This window comes from Lithobates pipiens, unplaced genomic scaffold, assembly GCF_037356315.1.
Source record: "Lithobates pipiens isolate NorthernLeopardFrog02 unplaced genomic scaffold, aLitPip1_a1.2 Scaffold_8, whole genome shotgun sequence".
In the NCBI taxonomy this organism is placed as follows: domain Eukaryota; kingdom Metazoa; phylum Chordata; class Amphibia; order Anura; family Ranidae; genus Lithobates; species Lithobates pipiens.
Window position 1 is genome coordinate 537,034,127 of NW_027507903.1, and position 25,304 is coordinate 537,059,430.

Consider the following 25,304-nt stretch of genomic DNA (forward strand, 5'->3'; position numbering starts at 1 on the left):
TTACTGGCTCATTGTGCTGCTTCTCTCCTTCCCAGCCGGATCTCTGCTATACAGGGGATTAAGTGGCTGATACCAAGTTCAAGTCAGGTACTTGCACTGCTTGCATTTGAAAAATAGGATGTATTCATGAGTATAGACCACCATCCTATCTTTTATATCTGCCTGGTGTTCCGCTTTGACTCCAATGACAAAACACATCTTATTTGGATTGCTGCTACAGTGACACATGGTACTGACAGTGAATGCTCTTTGCCTGTCATATAGTTTAAGTTTGAAGACACTGACTGCCCCTTTACTGGTGCCAGGAATAAATGGGTAGTATCCTGAAATAGTTATTCCTGAATTTGTATTCCATGCATTACATTTCTGAGGGTGGTAACTGGCACAACACCGTGTTCAGAATTTCTCTTCATCATTGTAGAACACTCATTCCGCATCATCTTCCCACTCTACCCTCATAAACCTTCAGTGATTAATCATAATTGTTCTTTCGTTCACTTCTTTCTGCTAATATGAACTTATCTGAAATATACAGAATCTATACAGAATTTGATATCTGTTTCTAACTTGGAAAATTAGTGGTATGAAACAAAGCTATACCCGGGGCTCTTTAAGGCTGGAGTCACACCTATGCATTTTTAGTGCTTTTTGCATTTTGCAGATTTGCACTACAGAACGTGTCCCATAGGAAACCATGTTAAATGGACTGTAGTGCAAATCTGCAAAATGCACCAAAAATGCATAGGTGGTGATCAGGCCTAAAAGTAAACAGGACTTATGGTTTCTCCTGTGACGCATTAAAACCCTTCCCATGCTTTCTTAAAGCAGAACAATACTCACCCTCTCTCCAGCGCTGCGGTGCCCTGGAGCTCCCCACTGGCCACTGACATGTTCAGCCTGTCATCTTCTGGGTACCAGTCTTTGGTGGGGCCGGGATGATATCACTCCTGTGCATTCATATCTGCACTGGAAATTGTACGCTCGGCTGCACGTGCACAGCTCAATGTATAGGCATACAGGCAGGTAAAGAACTTTAATGCATAAAAATCCCACAATCCTGCCTGTTTCCCCCCTTTTTTTGAATTTAGTTTAGACTTGCCATGTCTCCAAAAACGTATCTCTTTATCTAAAAAGTACAATAGGGAAATATTGTTCACATAGAATCAAAAATACAGTTACAGTCTGACAGCTTTATTGCTACACTGGAGGAGTGCGCTTGCAGGGCGGGAAAAAAAGTCCAGCAAGTCGCATCTGTGCAGCGCTATAGGAGCAGTGTATTTCCCGCCTTTAAAGCGCCCCTTCCCATTAAAAACAATGGGGCAGCGCTGCAAACCTGCCAGCAAAGCGACGCTTTGTGGGTGGTTTTAACCCTTTTTTGGCCACTAGCAGGGGTTAAAACTGCCCTGCTATTGGCCGAATAGCGCTGCAAAAACAACGGTAAAGCTAAATATAGCGCCACTTTACTGCCAACACCCACAATACCCCAATCTGAAAGGATGAGGGAACCAGCGCTGTAATGGTGCTGGTTCCCGGATCGCTACAGTGTGAACCTAGGCTTAACGCAGCTTTTAGGTGCTTCTGGCATTTTTTTTCTGCCTTTAAACCCCCCTGCATGTTAGTCTGTGTCCATGCACACATAGGGGTTGAAGTGATTGTAAGGCTTTGTTTTTGTTTTTTTTAATAACAAACATGTCATACTTACCTCCACTGTGCAGTTGATTTTGCACAGAGTGGCCCCGATCCTTGGCTTCTGGGGTTCCCCGGCGGCGCTAGTAGCTCCTCCCTGCATCGTATAACCCCCTAGGGTGCTGACAAGAGAAAATCAGCTGACAGGCTGACAGCCAACAGCGTGAAAGGGGGAGGAGCTTCAGCTGACACTGAGAGAAAGTAAGTGTCAATGCCACTAATCCAATCTCCACCACCCACGCCTGTGTCTAACCCCCCTACCACCCCTGCCTGTGTCTAACTACCTCCCTACCACCCATGCCTGTGTCTAACCCCCCTACCACCCCTATCTGTGTCTAACCCCCTACCACCCCTGCCTGTGTCTAACTCAATTACTACCACCCCTGCCTGTGTCTAACTCCCTGCCTACCATGCCTGCCTGTGTCTAACTCCCTGCCTACCATGCCTGCCTGTGTCTAACCCCCTCCCTACCACCCCTGCCTGTGTCTAACCCCCTACCATCTGCCAGTGTCTAACCTCCTCCCTACCACCCCTGCCTATGTCCAACCCCCTCCTTACCACCCCTGCCTGTGTCTAACCCCCTCTCTACCACCCTTGCCTGTGTCTAACCTCCTCCCTACCACCCCTGCCTATGTCTAACCCCCTCTCTACCACCCCTGCCTGTGTCTAACCCCCTTTCTACCACCCCTGCCTGTGTCTAAACCCCCCTACCCCCCTGCCTTTGTCTAAACCCCCCTACCACGCCTGCCTGTGTCTAAACCCCCCTCCCCTCACCACCACTGCTGCCACCTCTGTCTGAACCTCACCACCACTGTTGAATGTAAATCTGACTTCCTGATCAATTTCATTTTGATTTTAATTGTCATGATATAAAATAATGAATGGATGGGCGTGATTTTTTTTTGGCGGGGGCAGCATTTTATTCCTGGGCCCAGGCAGCACAATGCCTTGGGCCGGACCAGCTTTATGGAGATGCTATTTCATTTTCCAGCAGGACTTGGCACCTGCCCACATTGCAAAAAGTACCAATACCTGGTTTAATGATCATGGTATCACTGTGCTTGACTGGCCAGCAAACTCACCTGACCTAAAGCCCATAGAGAATCTGTCGGGTATTGTCAAGAGGAAGATGAGAGAAACCAGACACAACAATGTAGGTGATCTGAAGGCCGCTATCAAAACAACTTGGGCTTCCATTACATCTCAGCAGTGCAACAGGATGATCGCCAACAATGCCACGCCGCATTGATACAGTAATTCATGCAAAAGGAGCCCAGACCAAGTATTGAGTGCATACTATACTGTACATGGACATACTTTTCAGTAAGTCAACATTTCTGTATTAAAAATCCTTTTTTTATTGGTCTTATGTAATATTCAAATTTTCTAAGATACTGAATACTGGGATTTGACTAGCTGTAAGCCATAATCATCAAAATTAAAAGAAAGAAATGCTTTATATATATCACTCTCTATGTAATGACTCTATATAATATATGAATTTTACTTTTTTAATTGAATTACTGAAATAATTTATCTTTTTACTGACATTCAGATTTTTTGAGATACACATGTATATCACAGTATCATAAAGATGCATGTAGGAATCTGGTAAATAACATGTTGAGTAACAGGAATAAAGGCGTATGTGTAAACACATGCACACACAAGCACTTGCATATGTGTATGAGTGGGCAACATGAACATGAGAGATGGGATGAGGGGCCAATAGGAAAAAATGGGGAGGCGGTGGCTGAAAAGAAGGGTCTGGGGGGGGACCGGGGAGGAAAAATGGAAAAGGGGAGAGGGGAAAAAAAGTTGGAATCATGCTGGTGGGCTGATGCAAAGGGAGGAGAGGGGGGGAGATGGTGGACTTTATACAATTTACCTACAAAATACATACTTTTCTAGAGCAACCTGGTCTCAAAGCCCATGGGTCCCTTTTTTTGTTTGTAAGCCATACATATAATAACTTGGGGCAGTGGTGGGTGTAACTAGAACCTTCAGGGCCCCGGTGTAAGAAACCATGGAGAGCCCCCCTGACCTCTGGCCAGGGCCCTTCCCACTGATCCCAGGGGCAGCAGGACTTGGATAGGATCCCCTCCATTTTCCTCCTGCAGTCACTGAATGCCTATCAGAGGGAGAGGAGGAGAAGCAGACTTTTTGTGGCTGCAGAAGAAAAATGGAGAGGATTTTTTTCCTCTAAATATCCCCCCCCCCCCCATCATCCAAGTGTTCAGGGGCAACCTGTGTGCTATTGCAATTGTGACCCCTGTAGTTACGCCCAGGGGATGAGTGGCAGCGGTGTTGATGGGGGATGGGCTGAGTGTCAGCGGTGAGGGAGAGATGGGATGAGTGTCAGTGGTGGGAGGGATGGGATCAGTGGCAGCAGTGGTGGTTGGGTGGGGATAGGATCAGTGGCAGTGGTGGTGGTTGGGTGGGGATGGGATCAGTGGCAGCGGTGGTGGTGGGGGTGGGATCAGTGGTAGGGGGGATTGAATGGGATGAGTGGTGGGGGGAATGGGATCAGTGGCAAGGGTGATGGTTACAGAAGGGTGGGATGGGATGAGTGGTAGTGGAAGGGGGGATTGGATGGGATGAGTGGCAGCAGTGGGGGCATTGGATGAAATGAGTGGCAGTGGTGGTGGGAGGATGGGATCCGTGGCGAGGGTGGTAGTTGGGGGATGGGATGAGTGGTGGGGAGGGGAATGGTATCAGTGGCAAGGATGGGATCAGTGCCAGTAGTGGTCATGGTGGGGTGGATCAGTGGCAGCAGTGGTTGTGGTGGTGGTGTGGGGGGAGGGGGAATCAGTGGCAGTAGTGGGGGGTATCAGGGTATCAGTGGCAGTAGTGGTGGTTGGGGTGTGGGGATCAGTGGCAGTAGTGGTAGTGGTGTGGGGGATCAGTGTCAGTAGTGGTGGTGGTATCAGGGTATCAGTGGCAGTAGTGGTGGTGGTGTGGGGGGTATCATTGGCAGCAGTAGTGGTGGTGGTGTGGGGGGTATCAGTGCAGTAGTGGTGGTGTTCGGATCAGTGGCAGTGTTGATATTGAGGGATGGGTGTCACTCACTTGCAGATCACTTGGTTCTCCCTCCTTGGTGGGTCTTGCTTGGGCGAGCAGAGAGGATGGGCGGGGCCTGTGAGTGCAGACAGAGCCAGAGAGGATGGGTGGAGCAGGCATGGACTGTGCCCATGAATGCAAGTGGAGAGGATGGGCAAAGCAGGTGGGGACTTTGCCCCTGAGTGCAGGATGAGAGGATGGGTGGAGAGGATGGGCGGAGCCTGTGCAGTGTGCCCATGAGTGCGCTCGGGGAGGATGGGCGGAGTGGCCTGAGAGGATGGGCAGAACGGACTCCCAGTGAATGACCAGTGTACTGTACTATCTCCCGGGTGGCGGCGGGCCCCCCCACAGTGGCGGAACCCGAGGGCCCAGTCGCAATGCGACTGGTGCGACCCTGGTAATTCCGCCACTGACTTGGGGGGATTCTACCTTCTGAGAATGGGATCATAGTATTATTGTCGTTCTCAATGCTAAATGAATCTGTAAGGCCTCATGTACACTTCTGCTGGTAAATGGCATTCAAAGGCAGTTGGCTGCTTTCTTCAGCTGCCCCTGAACTCATCCAATGTTATCTTATGTGTACATGTACAAAGGTTTGTTTAATGTCGTTTTTAGGCAGTTGCGTTTAGAGTCTTTTCTTTGAAGGCAAAACAATGAGTTCACATGCTGAAGTTTCTGACGTTTCAGACACCAAATGGCTAAATGCGGTACCAGCGTTTAGCCGCGTTTTCGTTTACAATCGTTTTTAAAGTGGTTGTAAACACTTACAACACACTTTGACCTACAGGTAAGCCTAGATTAAGGCTTACCTGTAGGTCCAAGAAATATCTCCTAAACCTATACGGTTTAGGAGATATTTGCCCGAAGACAGGCACCGCTGTCTACGGCGCATGCGCCGTAGACAGCGGCGCGCAGGCGCACTGAGCGTGGCACCGTGAAAGACGGAGATGCAGCGCGTGTTGGCTCCCGTGCACATGCGTGGGCGTGACGTGATCGCGGCTTCGCCGAATGACAGGGGCGGTGCTGCGAGACCCCACGAGAAGATGGATGCGCCGGACTACAGGGGACAGCGGTGACATCGCTGGCTCCTGTGTCAGGTAAGTGACACATAATGGACTACTATGCGATGCATAGTAGTCCATTATGCTTTGCCTTTGCAGGGAATGAAAGAGGAAGTAAACTCATCAGGGTCTTTAAAGGTGCCCTATTTTTGTTATATTACAAAACGTAAAAAAAAATCGCAAATGAAGAAAAAACACTAAAAAAATATTTTAAAAAAACTTGTAATTGCTTGCAATGCTTCATAGACCATTTATATACCCCTAATGAGCCCATGATCCAATCCAATACACCACCAACATTGCTGTACATACATGTTGGAAAAATATCCTACAGACAAGCACTACGCAATCAATGGAAGAGTTGAGTAGCGTCAAACTCTGGTCCTCGTACGCAATTTCCAACGTCTTTCCAGCCTCCTCATCAGCCACGTCAGGAGCATTTCTTTACATATTCTCATTATGGGATCCATAGTAAAAGCACCAAAATTGACGTAGATACAAGCACACTGCTGCTCTCTCAGCTTCTGCTACTCACTCTGGTCTCACAGAATGGCTGAAATAGTTAAATACTGTTTTTTTGTGCTTTGGGAGGGTCTTATGATGTTATCTTAAATAAGCACTCCTAGACGCAAAAGCGACTAAGCGCAGCATGCAAACGCGGCTAAACAGTTTTTTTTCAAATGGCGCTTTCAGGCTGTCAAAAAAAAAAAGCGTTCAGAAGAGGTTGCCATAGCATCTGTACATTAAGCCTTATGCCGCGTACACACGAGCGGATTTTCCGTCACAAAAATCTTGGATGTTTTTTCCGAAGGAATTCCGCTCAAGCTTGGCTTGCATACACACGTCACACAAAAGTTTGCTGATTTTTCGACCGGCAAAACACGGTGACATACAACACTACGACGAGCCTAGAAAATGAAGTTTTATGCTTCCGAGCATGCGTCGAATTGTTTCCGAGCATGCGCAGGAATTTTGCGCGTCAGAATTGCTACAGACGATCTGAATTTCCGATCTAAACTTTTTCCGACCGAAAAATTGAGAACATGCTCTCAATCTTTTGTGGCTGGAAATCGGCTAGCAAAAGTCCGATGGAGCATACACACAGTCACATTTTCCATCCAAAAGCTCTCATCGGTCTTTTGCTGGCTGAATTTCCGATCGTGTGTACGCGGCATTAGAAAACCGCCTGCATCACTGACCTAGTAGAACTTTGCAGATCACAGGCGGTGTATTTTCTTCTCTTTTTAATGCAGGGTATGAAATCTGGTGCTCAGATAACTAAACTCATATAGACAATGCAGCAATGCTTTATAGGAATAGATTCAAATAGTAGTTTTCCAGAAGGAAAATCGATTTACGGTTAAATGGAAATTTTTGCTGGGCAAGCCCGTGGGGGAGTATATCATCCACTATGTTTCATTATACTGGCTTTTCTAAAGCAGAACACCCACCTAATAGGCCATAGCAGCACTGCCCAATAGTGAGCGAGCTGTGTCAGCTGCGCAATGCTTTCCAATTCAGTGGGTCAGACTTTCACACACAGATGCTTTATGTACAAATGACATTTTATAAAATGTTTCATTGCATTTACTAACTGAAAAGATGCTGTAACCCACAGTAGCTAATCCAGTTCTGTCATTTTTGTTGCACTGCGTACAACATTAGATAAAAAATATGGTTGCTATGGTGGCCAGCTTATTTTTGTAACTACCGGTGTGCTCTGTGCCTGGTGTGATATATCATTTGTCACCATGATTAAATGCAGCATGTGACTGCAGTCTATCATTGCGTTTATTTGGATTTACCCAACAGCGCACAGATGCTGGCAACGCACTCAGAATTATGCCCCAGTGTCAGCATTTTTATTATAAACACATCACACCCCACTTCTCATGGTAGCTTTGTTAATAAACCTATTTTGCAACATAAATTCATAATCAGCATTTCCTTAAATGCACTCTCTGGAAATATTTCCATTCTAGTGATAAAGGTTCTCTGGGATAATTTCAAGGTTCACTGTTATGCTAGAGCTTTCATATACAGTGTACATATATGTTCAGAATATATAACTACTATCACATACTATACTATACTATCACTTATGTCACCCTATTTTTCATTGCCATATAATTAACTTTATTCAAATTAGCTGTTGGTGTTGGGGGGGGGGGGGGGGGGGGGTGATCCTGTAAAGACTTAAGTAATTAATTCAATCAGCACTAATAAAAAATCTCCATGGAGTATATACGCTGTAAAATTGGGTTGCACAGTTTTCTGTTCACCCCAGTCAGTGTGCAGCTCATCTCCTGTTGTGTATAACAACCTTTCAGTCTTATATATTAAATATGGGACTACTAGTATGAAGGCTTGTGTATGTATAAACAACAATATAGCGGCAATAATAAAAAAAATTGTAATTATACTCCAAATTCATAACAAAAATTACAAAAATCTTTATTAAATAGAAACCAAAACAAAAAATTTTATTAATATGTACAGTATATACACCCTCTGTGGACCCACAAACCTAAAATCATTTAAAGCAGTTATCAACATTTTAAACATAATATACATATATAATTGTAGCCAGTTACATGGCTAAGAATGTAAAGTGAGATAAACACTGGCTGCAGCTGCTCTTTGTAGTTGCTGCCCCGCGGTGCTGCTATATCAGCAGTAGGAGGGAGCTGGTAAGCAGGAAGAGTTCAATAGACTGAGTCAGGCAGCACTGCACTGTGGGAAAGCACTGCACCATTGAAACTGTAGTCCAGAGGAGAAAGACTGTATTGAAATAAAGAACTTTTGAACTGCATTTCTCAGAGCGAGATTGCCAGGAGGATTGGAAAGAGCTGCATGTTCTCAGGCTGTACAGGATGCAGCTTCCTCTTGCCACCAGGGAGCCCGGAGAATGAACATCACTGACCAGTATGCACCACCACTAGTGCATAAGGGGGCCTGAGCAGGATCAGGAGTGTTGAATCCAGGTCTACTGATAGCCAGAGTCACCTGGTTGCAGAGCAGGGAGTGGACTAATCGCTGTGTGTGTGACCTGATGGTGAGTTGCAATATCACTGGGACTGGTGAGCTGCTGCTGTGGGGGATTTACTATCTGCTGCTAAAGAGACTAAGCCACTTAGGAACTGACCATATAGCCATTTAGCAGCCTTTTTTTTGCCTGCAGTCTTGATTTGGATTATTCTCACATGCACCAACAGTACAACTGGGCCCTAACACGAGCTGACTGAAAAGTTAGAACTAAAGACTGTTCCTTTATAGCTGCTACACAGACCCTCACCTATTTCTTATGTTCTTCACCTCATAAACAAATAAGGAAAGGGTTTAGGAGGATCACTTATTCACTTATGTGTATATATATATACATATATATACGAGATTCGCCCGCTGAGCTGAGAAGAGGCTGAGACTCAGAGAGACTGTCTGGACCGCCCAATCCCGCCCCGCCTATCCAGACAGAGAGAATGTAGGGAGCCGGGGTGGACAGTGAAAAAGGAAGTCTGACCGGCTGACACCAATCGAGTGAAGGGGAGGGTCTCTCTCTCTCTCCATGAGGAAAGGCATCCCTGGAGGCATTCAAGTAAGTGACTGTCTGACGATTCGAATTGCAGTGCAATCGATTCATCCCAAGTCCTCTACCACCTCTGCTTCTTACTGATCCCATCCCTACCCACCCACCCACCATCACTTCTACAACAGAGGTGATGGGGCTTACAGTAACTTTCTTTCAACCTGGTGTGTCAGAGAAGTTGGGAGTATTCTAGGAGTCGAGGTGCAGAACAGAGAAACCAAAATTACCAAGCGACTCATGCAGGGGTAGCACTATATAATGATAAGTCAACGTTTGGTGCAGGGCCATCAGTTATATACAATGTGTGTGTGTGTGTGTGTGTGTGTGTGTGTGTGTGTGTGTGTGTGTGTGTGTGTGTGTGTGTGTGTATATATATATATATATATATATATATATATGTGTGTATGTATATATATTAATTACAGTGCTCAGCATAAATGAGTACACCCTAACAGAATCAACATTTTTTATGAGACACTATACTGCAAAATACTCCCACAAAAAAAAAGTATTTTTCCTAACAAATTCATTCAAAACCATGTTGAAAACATGAATACACTCCAATGAAAGTCTTAGGAGCAAGGCTAAATTTTAGACAACAAAATCCTAATTAACAAGAATTCAACTACTGGTGAGTAATTATTGATTAAACTGGTGTCCAGCAGACGATTATAAAAGGACATTACTTAACAAAGAAAACCCCTTCCCATTTCATGGTGTCAGCAATGGCACCACATGGAAGAGAAATGTCACAAGGCCTGAGAAAGAAAATAATTTCTTTACAGAAGAAAGGTGAAGGCTACAAGAAGATCAGCAAATCTTTACTTATCAGTCAGAATACTGTAGCAAAACTGATACAAAAAAAAAAAAAAATGGAACTGCAACCATCTCACAGAGGCGTCTAGGCCATCCGCAGATGTTAACAACTTGGCAGGAGCATCTTCTGATGAGAATGGTTGAAGAAAATCACCATGCAAGTTCACTGCTGTTAGCTAAAGAAGTAGAAAGCCAAACTGGGGTGATTGTTTCCGGTGACACAATATGGCGTACACTGTTGAGGAATGGCATGAATGGGTGTTGTTCATGAAGGAAGCCTGTCCTAAAGCTCATGCACAAAAAAGCCTTTAATTTGCCAGGGCCCGTGCTGAAAAAAAAAAAGAAGACTACTGGGACTCTGTACTCTGGAGTGATGAGACCAAGATAAATGTTTTTGGAACTGTTGGCTTCAAAACTTTATGCAAAGTTGAAGAGTACAAAGAAAATGCATGGTGCCTACAGTGAAACATGGTGGTGGCAGTGTCCTTCTGTGGGGCTGCATGAGTGCTGCTGGTGTTGCGGAGCTGCATCTCATTGATGGTATCATACAGATGTACTGCTCTATATTGAAAGAGAATATGCTAGCAACACTCCGTGCCCTTGGCTGCCGTGCACTTTTCCAACATGACAATCATCCAAAACACACATCTAAAGCCACTGTTGCATTTCAGAAGAAGAACAGGGTGAAAGTGATTCAGTGGTCAAGTATGCTAAACAAAAGTAGTCAGCTAAACAAATGTTCTATAAACCTCAGTTTTGTCAAAATTTTGGAAATTGTTCCTGTGTTCATTGGGATATTGACTAAAATCTTACTTTTCAAAAAGGGCGCACTCATTCATGCTGAGCACTATATATATATATATATATATATATATATATATATATATATATATATATATATATACACACAAAGTCAGTGTTGACATAAAAAGAAAAATGATGCTGGCCCTGCACCAAAAGTTGATTCGATCTTTTGTTTTCTATGCAGAACTGCATAAACCATTTATGGCTAAATATACAGTATCTCACAAAGTGAGTACACCCCTCACATTTTTCTAAATATTTTATGATATCTTTTCATGTGACAACACTGAAGAAATTACACTTTGCTACAATGCAAAGTAGTAAGTGTGCAGCTTGTATAATAGTGTAAAATTGCTGTCCCCTCAAAATAACTCAACACACAGCCATTAATGTCTAAACCGCTGGCAACAAAAGTGAGTATACCTCTAAGTGAAAATGTCCAAACTGAGCCCAATTAGCCATTTCACCCCCCCCCCCCATGTCATGTGACTCGTTAGTGTTACAAGGTCTCAGGTGTGAATGGGGAGCAGGTGTGTTAAATTTGGTGTTATCGCTCTCACTCTCTCATACTGGTCACTGGAAGTTCAACATGGCACCTCATGGCAAAGAACTCTGAAAAAAAGAATTGTTACTCTACATAAAGATAGCCTAGGCTATAAGAAGATTGCCAAGACCCTGAAACTGAGCTTCAACATGGTGGCCAAGACCATACAGCGGTTTAACAGAATAGGTCCCACTCAGAACAGGCTTCATCATGGTCAACCAAAGAAGTTGAACACACATGCTCAGCGTCATATGCAGAGGTTGTCTTTGTGAAATAGACATATGAGTGTTGCCAGCATTGCTGCAGAGGTTGAAGGGGTGGGGGGTCAGCCTGTCAGTGCTCAGACCATACTTCGCACACTGCATCAAACTGGTCTGCATTGTTGTCTCACCAGAAGGAAGCCTCTTCTAAAGATGATGCACAAGAAAGCCTGCAAACAGTTTACAAGCAGACTAAGGACATGGATTGCTGGAACCATGTCTTGTGGTCTGATGAGACCAAGTTAACTTATTTGGTTCGGATGGTGTCAAGCGTGTGAGGTGGCAACCAGGTGAGGGGTACAAAGACAAATGTGTCTTGCTACAGTCAATCATGGTGGTGGGAGTGTTATGGTCTTGGGCTGAATGAGTGCTGCCAGCACTGGGGAGTTACAGTTCATTGATGGAACCATGAATGCCAACATGTACTGTGACATACTGAAGCAGAGCATGATCGCCTCTCTTCGGAGACTGGGCTACAGGGCAGTATTCCAACATAACGACCCCAAACACACCTCCAGGATGACCACTGCCTTGCTAAAGAAGCTGATGGTAAAGGTGATGGACTGGCCAAACATGTCTACAAACCTAAACCCTATTGAGCATCTGTGGGGCATCTTCAAACGGAAGGTGGAAACGCGCAAGGTCTCTAACATCCACCAGCCCCCTGATGTCGTTTTATGGAAGAGTGGAATATATATTCAGTACTGTGCAAATGTTTTAGGCAGATGTTAAGAAATACTGTAAAGTAAGAACTCAAAAATATATATTTTAATTGTTTATTTTTTTTAATTTACAAAATGCAAAGTGAGCGAACAGAAGAAAAATAAAATATTTGATGTTCAAACCAACATTAATTCTAAGGCTGGGTTCACACCTCCGATGGATGTGGCTTGCACCAGTGGTCTGGTGCGTCCCTGTTCTCTGTTTCAGGGAGAGAATTTTTGCCTAAATTCGGTTCTGAAATGGAACCAAAGACGCACAGTGTTCCCACGCAAGCCGCTCTGCAGCCGCAACAGAGATATGTGAACCAGCTCCATAGAGAGCTGGTCACAATCTCCTGTCATGCAAATTGGATGCGCTGAAACCCGCATCCAATTCACATAGGTGTCAACCCAGGCTTACACTTGCACACTTTGTACATATGCACAAAGTCAGGATTTTGTAGGATTAGAGCCGTGTATGATTTACCAATTTTATCAAGTAGTTGCTAATGATCAGCAATTTCATATGTAGGTTGAAACACAGTCATTAATTGAAACAGAAACAGCTGTGTTGGAGGCCTAAAACTGCGTAAGGAACAGCCAAACTCTGTTACTAAGGTGAGATTGTAGAAGATCGTTTCATGTCACAGGTCATACACCATAGCAAGACTGAGCACAGCAACAAGACACAAGGTAGTCCTACTGCATCAGCAAGGTCTCTCCCAGGCAAATATTTTAAAGCAGACTGTGGCTTTAAGATCTGCTGTTCAGGCTCTTTTGAAGAAGTAAAAAGAAACAGGCAACATTGAGGGCCATAGACACAGTGGTTGGCCAAGGAAACTTAATGTAGCAGATGAGACACATCATGCTTACTTCCCGTCAACATCAGAAGATGTTCAGTAGTGCCATCAGCTCAGAACTTGTGGGACCCAGATACACCCATCTGTCCAGAGAAGTCTGGCTATAAGTGGTCTTCATGGAAGAATTGCAGCCAGAAAGCCATACTTTTGACGTGGAGACAAGGCTAAGTGAATCAACTATGCACGAAAACATAGGAACTGTGGTTCCTATTTTTGTGTCGGAAAATGCCAGCAGGTGCACTGGACCGATGAGTCAAAATCTAAAATATTTGACTGTAGCAGGAGGCAGTTTGTTTGCTGGAGAGTGATACAATAATGAGTGTCTGCAGGCAACAGTGAAGCAATGCGGAGGTTCCTTGTATGTTCGGGGCTGCATTTCTGCAAATGGAGTTGGAGATTTGGTCAGGATCAATGGTGTCCTCAACACTGAGAATTACAGGCAGATTCTTATTCATCATACCAGACCATGAAGGAGATGTGTGATTGGCCCCAAATTTATTCTGCAGCAAGACAACGACTCCAAACATACAGCCAATGTCATTAGGAACTATCTTCAGCATAAAGAAGAACAAGGAGTCAGTCCAATAAACTTTACATTTGGAATCATGATACAATCGCTACCCTGCCTTACTTTGGGAATTTTCCTGTGTCCAGCTTTCACAAAATGCCTGGGCAAGGGGAGTTCTTTTTGATGAGGCCTTATAGAACATATGAGCTGTGCCACACGATCCCTGATCTTCTGCACGCTCTGGCCTACATAAAATAGGTCACCAGGACACTTTAATAGATAGCATATGTTTTTTGATATGTCAGATGGTTCTTGATTGAATATTGTCTAGTACCATCTAAATTCGAAAAAAGTTATTTCCTTTGATCACTTTCATAGAATTCTGAACAGAATAGACAAGGAAGGACCTTTTCTGACTAGAACCTAAAAATGTGTGACAGACATCCTCAACTTTTGTCTCTAATTGCGGGGTTCTGTCTCTTTGTCTGTATGGGTATACTCTGAAATTCTTCAATGTCTAGATACTCACTACACAAAATATGGCAGTGGTGTTTGATGGAAAAAAAACAATTCTGGCATACATACGTTATCCTCTTTTTTTCTAATGACATTTCCTGAAATCCCTGTTCAAGCAGGCACCTAATATTGCATCCCATGTAATAATTCTGATATATCCCCTATCCTTTAAGCTACTTTCACACTGGAGCAGTGAGAGCGTCAGTGGTAAGGTGCCTTTCCATTGGTTTAGCAGTGCTTTTAACCCCTGCTAGCGGCCGAAGAAGGGGTCAATACCGCCCGTGTAGCGCCGCTGCTGAAGTGCTTTGCAGGCGCTGCCCATTCATTTCAATGGGCAGGGGCGGTGGAAGAGTGGTGTATACACTGCTCCACCACTGCCCCAAAGATGCTACTTGCAGGACCTTTTCTAGCGTCCTGCAAGTGCACCGCTCCAGTGTGAAAGCACTCAGGCTTTCACACTGGAGTGACATGAGTGGCGCTTTACAGGTGCTTTGCAGGTGCTATTTTTAGCCTGTAAAGCACCTCAGTGTGAAAGTGGCCTAAGCCCTGGTTCACACTGACTGCGGAAATGAAACCGTGCGAGTTCATCTGAACTCGCGTGATTTAATTCCGGTATGTCAGGCCCGACTTCGGAGGCGATTTCAGAGACATCTGTGAGGGTTGCTGCACAGATGTCAATGGAAATCGCACCCTGAAATCTCCAAAAGTAGTACAGAAACTACTTTCGGAAATTGGTGTGACGTTGCACCGATTTGGGCGCTGCCATTGCCGCCGATTTGGCATGTGATTTGACATGCCAAATCACATGCCAAATTGCATCAATGTTAAAAAAAAATTTCCATCTCAGATTTCCTTATACCAATGCAATCAGGGCCTGAGCCCAGGTTCACACTGAGCTGAGAGAATGAAGCCGAACTTGCACAATTTTAGTCTTGCATGTCAGTCCTGATTTCGGCTGCGATTTCACAGACATCTGTGTGGGTTTCTACACAGATATCAATAGAAATAGCACCCTGAAATCGCAAAAAGTAGTACAGAAACTACTTTTTGAAATCGGTGCGGTGCCGCAAGTGCGGTGTCTCAACAATTAGAACAGTGCCATTGCCGCCGATTTGACATGCGATTTGACATGGCAAATCGCATGTCATATCGCACCAATGTGAACCAGGGCTTAAAGTAGAAGTAAATACTTGCTTCAAATAACTCTATGCAATCACTTACAATAAACTAGTGCATTGATATGAGTAAAATGTGCAAAAGATGTTTCTTTAGCGCTCTCTCTCCCTCCTGAAAGCCAAAGCAAGGGATGGAGAATAGGAGATCCTGAAACACATTCCTGTTGGAGCTCTCATGGATGGGGACGTTTGTACATCCTCATTCATGAGAAAACCTATGGCATCATAGATGATTCTGAGCCGGGAGGGCACAAGGAAGAGCTGGGCAGGATGGGTGTGGGACTTGACGGCATGCTGGCGGGACTGGTCGGAGCTATGCTGCAATGCTTATACAGACATTGACAACAGTTCCAGGAAGTGCCTGTAAGCAGCCGCATTTGGCTGCACAGGTACACCATTATCAGTAAAGGACAGGAAGATTGCTGATTGTCTAGATTAGACTATTGTTTCTAATCAGACAATTAGCAATTGCAAGAATGCATAATATGAAGCTTTTTGTTTTTATACCTAGTAACCATGATAAGATTTTCATTTCGAACTGGAATTCCATTTTAACTACCCTGTTCAGTCTGGGAAATTGAACCTTGGCTAAAAATCCCAAAACTAGAGGGGGATAGAGACTGTCAAATGCTATCAAAGGGTTAAGATCAAATGACTTGTTATACAGATCTGCTGTGAATGCAGATCCCACACGTAGCACCGAGGTATCCAGAAAGAATACTTTCCTTATCACAAGCCATATTAAAATGGATTTGTGGGCCTACACTATTAACATGTTCATTAAATATCATAGGATCCAGTGTTACCCCACCATACCACAAATACATCATGAGGAAAATGCATGCTTAAAGCGGTAGTAAAGTTTGCTTTTTGATTTTTACCTACAGGTAATCCTTATTATAGGGCACCGTTTAGGAGATATTCACACTAGATGTAGCCGGTGATGTCATGTCCTCTGAAGGCCCAGCATACCGTGATGGACCTTCAGAGCACTGCGCTGTAACTGAGGGCTCCCACGAGCATGCGCAAGAGTGATGTCATCATGGCTCTGGCCACTCACACAGCCGGAGTCCGCGAACCTGGAAGGATAACCGCGTGAAGATGGAAGCCCTTTCAGCGGTGACAGCACGCCGCTGGAGGGCTTCTTTCAAAGGTAAATATATTATACTATATAATTATAAAAGTATTTGATGCATACTAGCACATTATGCTATTATTTTGCAGGGGAATGTTTGTTTATTTGTTTGTTTTTTACTACCGTTTTAATGTCACATTTGAAAAAAATGGAAAACTCTTCAACTCTGTTCATGAATGCATCAGGAGTTCTGCTTGATTTGCATAGTTTAATATGTATACTTTTGATGTTCAGTTTCTGCTTTATTTGTTTAATTGTGTCATGCCATTTCTGGTTTTATGTTATTTACTTTGTAATTTTCAGCTTGACAACGGACAGGGATACCTGAAACTGTATTACTGAATGAGCAAAAAACATAGGCTCTCTGTGCTGCAACCATTCTTCCTTTTTGTTTATTTGATGGTGGTTCCTGGGAGCACATATGGATGTATGCATGGATTTTTCTGTGATCTATAGGTGCTGACAACCCTCTCACCACATTTGGTGATATATGAAAATCCCCATATTACTGCATTGATTGTTTTTTTTATTTTTTTATTTTAGCATGTTCTAGAGCAGTGGTGCACTAGAACAGATAGATAGATAGATAGATAGATAGATAGATAGATAGATAGACAGCCTGATGAAATACTAGGCTGTTCTGACAAACAAAGCTCAAATATCTCTGGGCAGTGTTGAGCCTGCTGCTAAGCCTGGGCAACCACTAGCCAAAGGGAATGAGCAGGAGGCAGGAATTCTCAGGCAAGTTTCAGCACCAGGAGGTGCCGAAGTTTCACCAGTGAGTGGCCTGAAATTTGCCCTTGATAGGAGGGGTTGGGAGACAGTAGCAGGTATATGCAGGCACATCTAGGTACCTGCAGCAAATTTGCCACCCTTCCCCATAGCGTTCTTTAAACCTGTGGTCTGTCCAAACTGCTAAATGCACAATTGAAGACGTGAACTTTTTTACCCATCAATAGATTTGCATTTATGTTCAGCCACCCCTTCCACACCACATAGGCAGGTGGGTAACCTCATTTTTCCAGCTTACAGATAACTAATTGAACATAGGCAACTCTGTGCTGACCAGACGGAGAAAGAGGCACCATTACATAGAGGAGGCTATCCCTGTGTGATGAAAGTTGCTGCAGGTGTACAATATACACTGCATAGATTTTAGAAAATATTATTGTACATTCTTTTTTGCTTGTATTATTTAGATACTCATACAGGCTTCACCAGTGCTTGTGAAAGTGACTGATAAGTGGAAAGACAAAAATAATCTCCTGCGCCTTTGTGTACAGTCTCTAGTGCATGGTGCGACCAACTCTTTGCATCCAAGCAATGCCTATGCTCTTGCAGCCCTCCTCACATTTAACATTTGCCATTGGTAATGCACAAGGTCGGTGCGCACCCCTTCTTTTTTCCTTTGATAAGTGGAAAGGCCTGCCTTAACAGCGCTGTATTAAAAATAAATATAGTGCTATATTAAAAATATTGTTGATATAAATGCAAAGTATATAAATGTAATTTTAGTGATTCAGGAGCATGCACTCATTTACAGGTCAAATTGCAGGCATCTTTTTACTGTGTATTTTTGGTGAGTACTCTATGTACCCATCCTTAACTAGGGCAAAGGAATAGCTGTAGTAAATATCCCCCTTAAAATCAGTAATAATGAATACTGGCTCAATGAAGACTGGCTCTCTCATTCAGAAATAAGTTTAATGCCGCATACACATGATTGGAATTTTGGTCGGAAAAAGCTCTGATGGTTTTCCCGATGGAATTCAGATGAGATTTCACTCAAGCTGTCTTGCATACACATGGTCACACCAAATTCCGACCGTCAAAATTGCGGTGTCATACAACATGTACGACGGGACTAGAAAAAGGAAGTTCAATACCCAGTAGCCAATAGCTTCCATCTTGTAGTTGAATCTGAGCATGCATGAGTTTTTGTGTGTCGGAATTGCATACACACGATCGGAATTTCCAATAGAAAGTTTTTCCATCTGGAAAATTGAGAACATGCTCTCAAATTTTTGCTGGTGGGAATTCGGCCAGCTAAATTCTGATGGAGCATACACACGGTCGTATTTTCCAATGAAAAGCTCTCATTGGTCTTTTGCTGGCTGAAATTCCGATCGTATGTACGCAGCATAAGAAAAAACATGAAACAAACTGCCTAATAACCTCCAAAAAAAGTCTGCTAAAAGTCTTGTGCAGCAACATTTTAAAAGTAAAAGTCTTTCCTAAGAGCACACACAAGATGCCTTCTATTATATTTAAAAGCGAACTTGACTGTGGAAGCTATGCCCAAAAAGAAATGCAGAAGACGAGAGACTGGTTCATCTGTATTGTTTGTAGCCTCCCTTGAGCTGGTCTTTTCCCATTTACTGACTACTGTGCCTTTTTTCACATCAAGTCTCTATCTATGTGGATTGAGCCATCTTGGTAGATATCTCCCTGATGACTTGTGATCTGATGACTGTTGGGGTAACAATCAGGAAGCAACAAGAGGGTTGGAGGAAGCATAGAATTATAGATTAGACAAAGCAAATGTAGGGAAAACCTAAGCGCCCACTAGCATTGGTGCATTGCAATAAAGAACTTGGGGTTACTGCAAATGCAAAACAACATTGAGTGTGTTGCATTGTCATTCATTTTGAATAGCACCCCAATGAGTAACACAATGCACTGCAGCGCATTTTCACGTGACCCATCGCACAGGTGTGAACGATCTGTGTGTTGTGGTGCATAGCAATACCAACAGTATGGAATGCAGGACCCTTGGGGCACTGCAAGGCATTTACAAATGGGTTTCCTAATGCAACACTCTTAAAATACAGGTTAATGCGCATTCAGATAACGAAGAGGCTTTTCTGGCTACTATAGGTAAGCATTTTGTGGTATCTATTGTTAGGACAGAGTATTGTTTCTAAAAGTACAGCGTACAAGTTTACTTTAAATGCATAGAGTACCTATCTGAGCGCTTTATCCAGAAAATTACCCAACTGCAATTTCACTAGCTCATTTGTTTCTTTTATGAGGTACTCACCTCGTGCTGACAGCTTCTTGGTGTTAATGATCTTTGCCGCATATTCATGCCCTGTGCATAGCTTCACGCATCTTCTGACCACTGAGAATGCTCCCCTGAAAGCGAAGAAAAGAAAAGAAAAGATTTTAACTGCATGATTTGCTTTAGCACATATTTCATTCTTCCTTTTATAAACTATCACAGACTAATGAGATTAGGAATGTCTGCTGCTAGTATATATATTGTAGATATAAGTGGAGCTTAAGTATTCACTTCTAACTTCACTGATAGTGAAGCCTTGAAATGTATACCTATGCATTTGATTTTTAACCAAATATAGCTGCAGTACATCAATGCACACCAATCAATTTTGTTGGTAAATTGGTGACCCACTTTTTCTGGAACACACCCATTGCAGGCCCCTTTAGCCACATCCTTTAGTAAGAAAATTATTACTAATACAATAATAATCTGTCAGTCTGTCAATCATATTGATCGGTACACTCGTGTGGAGGGAATCCTTATCACCTAAGGTTAGGCAATTGGCAGCTGGAGTTTTGACAATGAAGCTGCTGCTAAAGGGCGCTATCAACCACAGAAGAGCTAAGCAGAGGTTATGGAGGCAATGCTGACTACAGGATTACAGGCACACCATCAGGGGAATTTAAACAACCCTAATGGCACTTTTCTGGCAGTAGCTCCCTTAAGATCTACCTTTGCCTAATTCAGGAAAGCACTTGTGCCAGTGTTGGTAACATTACTGACACATATGGAAAACTCAGGTAGTTCTAATACTACCAGTTTAACAATCTGTCACTATGACAGCGACAAATTCTTAAAGAATTAATGCCAGTTATCAGATTAGGAAACTGTCAGGAATTAAGAACCACTCAGATCTGGTGAACAGAGATATGCTACTACTCAGTGTGGGCCGTGCCTCTGCTGGGGAGCTGTCATGAATGTGACAGAGCTGTCAGTTGGGGGATTCCCCAGCCAAAAGCTACATGTAACTAGAGATACAGGTGATACCATTACCCAAAAGAGTGGGGGATTAAGAAAATGAGAAGGGGGGGTGCACCCAGCCAGTGCCATTAGTACAGTGGTAGTGTACAGTATTATCACGGATCACAGTATTAGTGTCCCTAGTGACGTCAGATAGTGTCAGTTAGCGCCAGTCACTCATTTTTCACCATGCTATCACAGTCAAACTATAATTTGCTGATCACCACCATTACTAACATAGTGTCTGTCCGGGTCCGTATCCTGGTCATGGTCAGAACTATACTAATTTCCCCAATAGTATAGTGTCTCCAAAAACGCACTGTTAGCACCGAGCACTGGCAGCACATGTACCAGAATACATTTTGGCCTAAATGTATGAAGAAAATCTATTTTATTAAGGATATGTTTTATAACAGAAAGCAGAAAACCTCAGTTTTTTTTTTCAAAAATCTTAGGGTTTTTTTCATTTTTTTGTTTATATATATATTTTTAAATCCAGTAATCTTTATTACAGTTTTTCTTACATTAATACATCAATACAACAAACAATTATATATTAAAAAACCCAGTGGTGATCAGATACCACCAAAAGAAAGCTCCATTTGTGTGATATACATTTTATTTGGGTACAGTGTTGCGTGAGTGTTCAATTGCCAGTTAACGTAGTACAGTGCTGAATAGCAAAAAATGTCCTGGTTATGAAGGGGGTAAAAGATGTATGGTCATAGCATACACTTTCTTTTTATTATGGCAGGATTTTAATAACAATACCAACAATAGTAATAGTATTATTTGATAATCCAATATAAGCTTACTTTAAAAATCTTCTTTTATTTTCTGCCTCACCATGACTCCTGATGAAGTCAGACGTTACTGATGAAACACATTGGGTCGTACAGCACGTGATACATCACTTCTGCTAGTTGGAACGCAGGTGGAATGCAAATGGCGTACTTGCATGCTTTTTGAAATGGGCAAATAGTTTTTTCCCTGTTTTAATGCCGATGCCTTATATGGAATAAAGGGATTTTTTTTTATACTAAACAATGAGGAGCTCCTTCTTCTTGTTATCTCTTAATATATGATCAATCATTGGAGTTTATCGGGCCTTGGACCAGTCTCCCTTCAGAGGGCATACTCCTATTGGTATCCCCGCTTGGTCTGACTACCTGTAATGGATGTCAATTTCTTCGGGTGAGTAGATTGTTTGCCTGGTGGTGGTGGAAGATGTTATCTCACCAAATTCATAAGGATTCTCATCACTCACGTTGCTAGAAGATTTTGGTGGTGGTCCACAGACATTTAATTTCAATTAGAATTTAATTTTCTTTGGAAATTGCTTATATATGGACATTTTCCAGTGCTTTGGCAAATATGTTTTATGAATTCACTTATGATTTCAGCACTTTTATTTTTTTATGGAAGCATATATGATTATTTAGAGCGTGGTATGAAATGTATTTGATTTCTTTTAATACATCATTAGACCTTTGGTCTCACTATCAGCTGCTCCTTAAAAAATTTTCAGCACAATTTTAATTCATTCACTTTAATTGGTTTCAGTGTACGTGGCTTATAGGTATTTCCTATTTTTTTCACTTTGCAAATCAACTTTGTTTGCCATCCTACATTTTATTGAGAAATGGATTTGATGATAAGGAACCAGATGGACAAAACTGCACAATTTCCTAAATAAACAGTCTTTTGTCAATAGCAGCTCACACTGACACGATGATACAGGCTTTGTTAAAGTATCTTTCCTGACAAGGATGACATATTTCCCATCTGTCCTTCCTTGGACTGAATTCAGCCAGTCCTTTTCCCTTGTCACATTGTCCATACTTAAAATCAGAGATCTGTATGAATGAGCTTTCATACTGAGTATATTGAGAAATGCAAATTTTTAAGGTATTCCCAACAGTCTAAAGGTATACTGAATACGTATTCATATTTTAAACTATACTGTAAGGATTCTGCACTCCCATTGATTTTACAAAAAAAGAAGAAATGCCTTCACAACTGCTGTATAGATATGAAAAAGATATATAAACTAAAGTAAAAATATAGTGTGTGTTCTAACTCTAAGTGGCGATTTTTTACAGACTAATTCCATATGGGAAAGTACAGTTTTGGGCTCTTGTCTATATTTTTGTCCATTAAACTGCTTAAAAAAATGAGTTACCCTCCAAAGGGGTGTTCTGACCATCACACAGATATAAATAATATTTAGCCTCCAGGCTATGTGGTCTGCTTGGACCAGTGGCCATCAACTTGAGAAGTGTGGCTTCCATTACATCCATCAGGGAGCTGCACAATAATGACACATTTTCATGCATTGAGGTGCATTGCATCAAGTTAGGCAGTCCCTAAAAATGGGCTATAATGTACCTCAACATCCAAAAATTTCTGTCCTGCTACATTTTTTTTTGCAACATTTCACAATGCACATTGAAGTAGTTGGAGTACAATAACCCCCAGCATTGGTGCAAATGGCAATAAAAAACAACCTCCAGCAATGGTATCAGTGAGTGCAAAAGTAACCCACCATCATTGGTGTCAGTGAGTGCAATATTAGCCCCCAGCATTTTTGTCCACGGGTGCAGTAATAACCATCAACATTGGTGTTGGTGAGTGCAATAACAGCCCCAACATTGCTGTCAGTGGATAAAATAATAACCCCCAGCACTGATGTCGGTGAGTGGATTAATAAGCCCCAACATTGGTGTCAGTGGAGGCAATAATAACCCCAGCATTGATGTCAGTGAACGCAATGGATTCAATAATATACCCAGCATTGGAGTCAGTGGATGCAATATTAACCTTCAGCACTGATCAGTGGACGCAATAATAAATCCCAGCATTGGTGTCAGTGAACGCAATGGATGCAATAATATACCCAGCATTGGAGTCAGTGGATGCAATATTAACCTTCAGCACTGGTCAGTGGTCGCAATAATAAATCCCAGCATTGGTGTCAGTGGACGCAATATTGGTGTCAGTGGACGCAAAGACTGGAGTCAGTGGATGTAATAATAACCCCCAACACTGGTGTCTGTGGATGCAACAAACATCTTCAGCATTGGTCTCAGTGGATGCAATATTAACCCCCAGCATTAGTGTCAATGGATGCAATAATAGCCCCCAACATGGATGTAAGTACTATTAACCCTGGTCTGATTAGTTACATAGTTACATAATTAGTAAGGTTGTATAAAGACACTAGTCCATCCAGTTCTACCTGTGTGAGTGTGAGTGCGTGTCTACAATTGTCTATCCCTATACTTTTTCTCTCATTAAGATGCTCATCTATTATTATTATTTATTTAAGGTAACCATATAGCGCCGTCAATTTATGCAGCGCTCCACACATACATCACACACTCACATTGGTCCCTACCCTCAAGGAGCTCACAATCCAAGGTCCCCAACTCACATTCATATACTAGAGCCACCTACCAGAGTGTCTTTGGAGTGTGGGAGGAAACCAGAGTACCCAGAGGAAACCCACACAGGCACAGAGAGAACATGCAAACTCCAGGCAGGTAGTGTCAAGGTTGGGATTTGAACCATTGACCCTTTTTACTGCTAGGCGAGAGTGCTACCCACTAAACCATTGTGCCACCATCACCCACAATAATGGTTACTGGCAGTGTAATATAACCCCTCACTCTCCCCTGCATTTTTGTGGTCAGTGGCAGTAAAAGTTAATACACACACATTGAAAGTAACATGCACAATAAAAGTTACCAACCCAGCCTCATCCTGCATTGATGGTCTTGGCAATAAAAGTTAACCTGCCACCCCACCCCCCTGCATTGATAGTTATGTCAGTGAAAGTTAACCCACATCCCCCCACTACACATTGGTGATCACTTACCTGATCTCACTCTCCCCAGACCGGCGCTCTATTTGTACTGTGGACAGAGATAACTTCACCTCACAGTACATTCTTTCATTCAGTGTTGGGGGCTGAAACACAGAAGGTGCTAAAGCATCCAACACATCCAACACCCTCTGTCATCCTGCTGCCTAACTGGTGATGGCTTGATAGCTTGTGGGCCAAATGCAGAGGGCTGGCAGGCTGCATGCTTGTTGGGCACCAGGGGCTTAGACCCTTAGCCTGCTTCAGCACAGTCTGAACCCTTCCTTCATGCATTGAACCCGGTCAGCGTAAAAGTCTATGAGGTCAGACAGTCCTGCACATACACTCCTTGCATATCTGTCAACACCAGGGGTCTCAAACTGGCGGTCCTCCAGCTGTTGCAAAACTACATGTCATTAAAAAAACAAAACCCTAAAACGAATAAATAGAGGTAACGAATGGCATTTGTACTTAAATCACATTTTAAAACTCATTTACAACTTTGTGGAAAAAATGTATTTTCTCAGTAGCCCTTAGTGTAGTACAGTTTATCTAAATAACCTCTTGTTACTTGAATCATGTCAATGCCAACACGTGCCAATGTACCAAAAACACAGCGTGGTGCAATTTGTGGTGCACTGCCACTCAGGTCTGTAGACACCTACAAGTGTCAATATCATTGTACACTGGGTTGTCACTGGAAATAAAT

The 25,304-nt window shown here is 42.9% G+C and overlaps 1 protein-coding gene across 31 annotated transcripts in view; it reads right to left on the reverse strand.

Moving 5' to 3' along the window:
* Positions 1-25,304, reverse strand: part of CAMK2B (calcium/calmodulin dependent protein kinase II beta) — a 264,424-nt gene that overhangs the window by 210,367 nt on the left and 28,753 nt on the right. For all 31 annotated transcript variants that reach the window (XM_077469607.1, XM_077469600.1, XM_077469603.1 and 28 more), the window contains exon 2: positions 19,753-19,847. In XM_077469607.1, the coding sequence (XP_077325733.1) occupies positions 19,753-19,847 (95 nt within the window). The remainder of the gene's footprint in view (positions 1-19,752; positions 19,848-25,304) is intronic.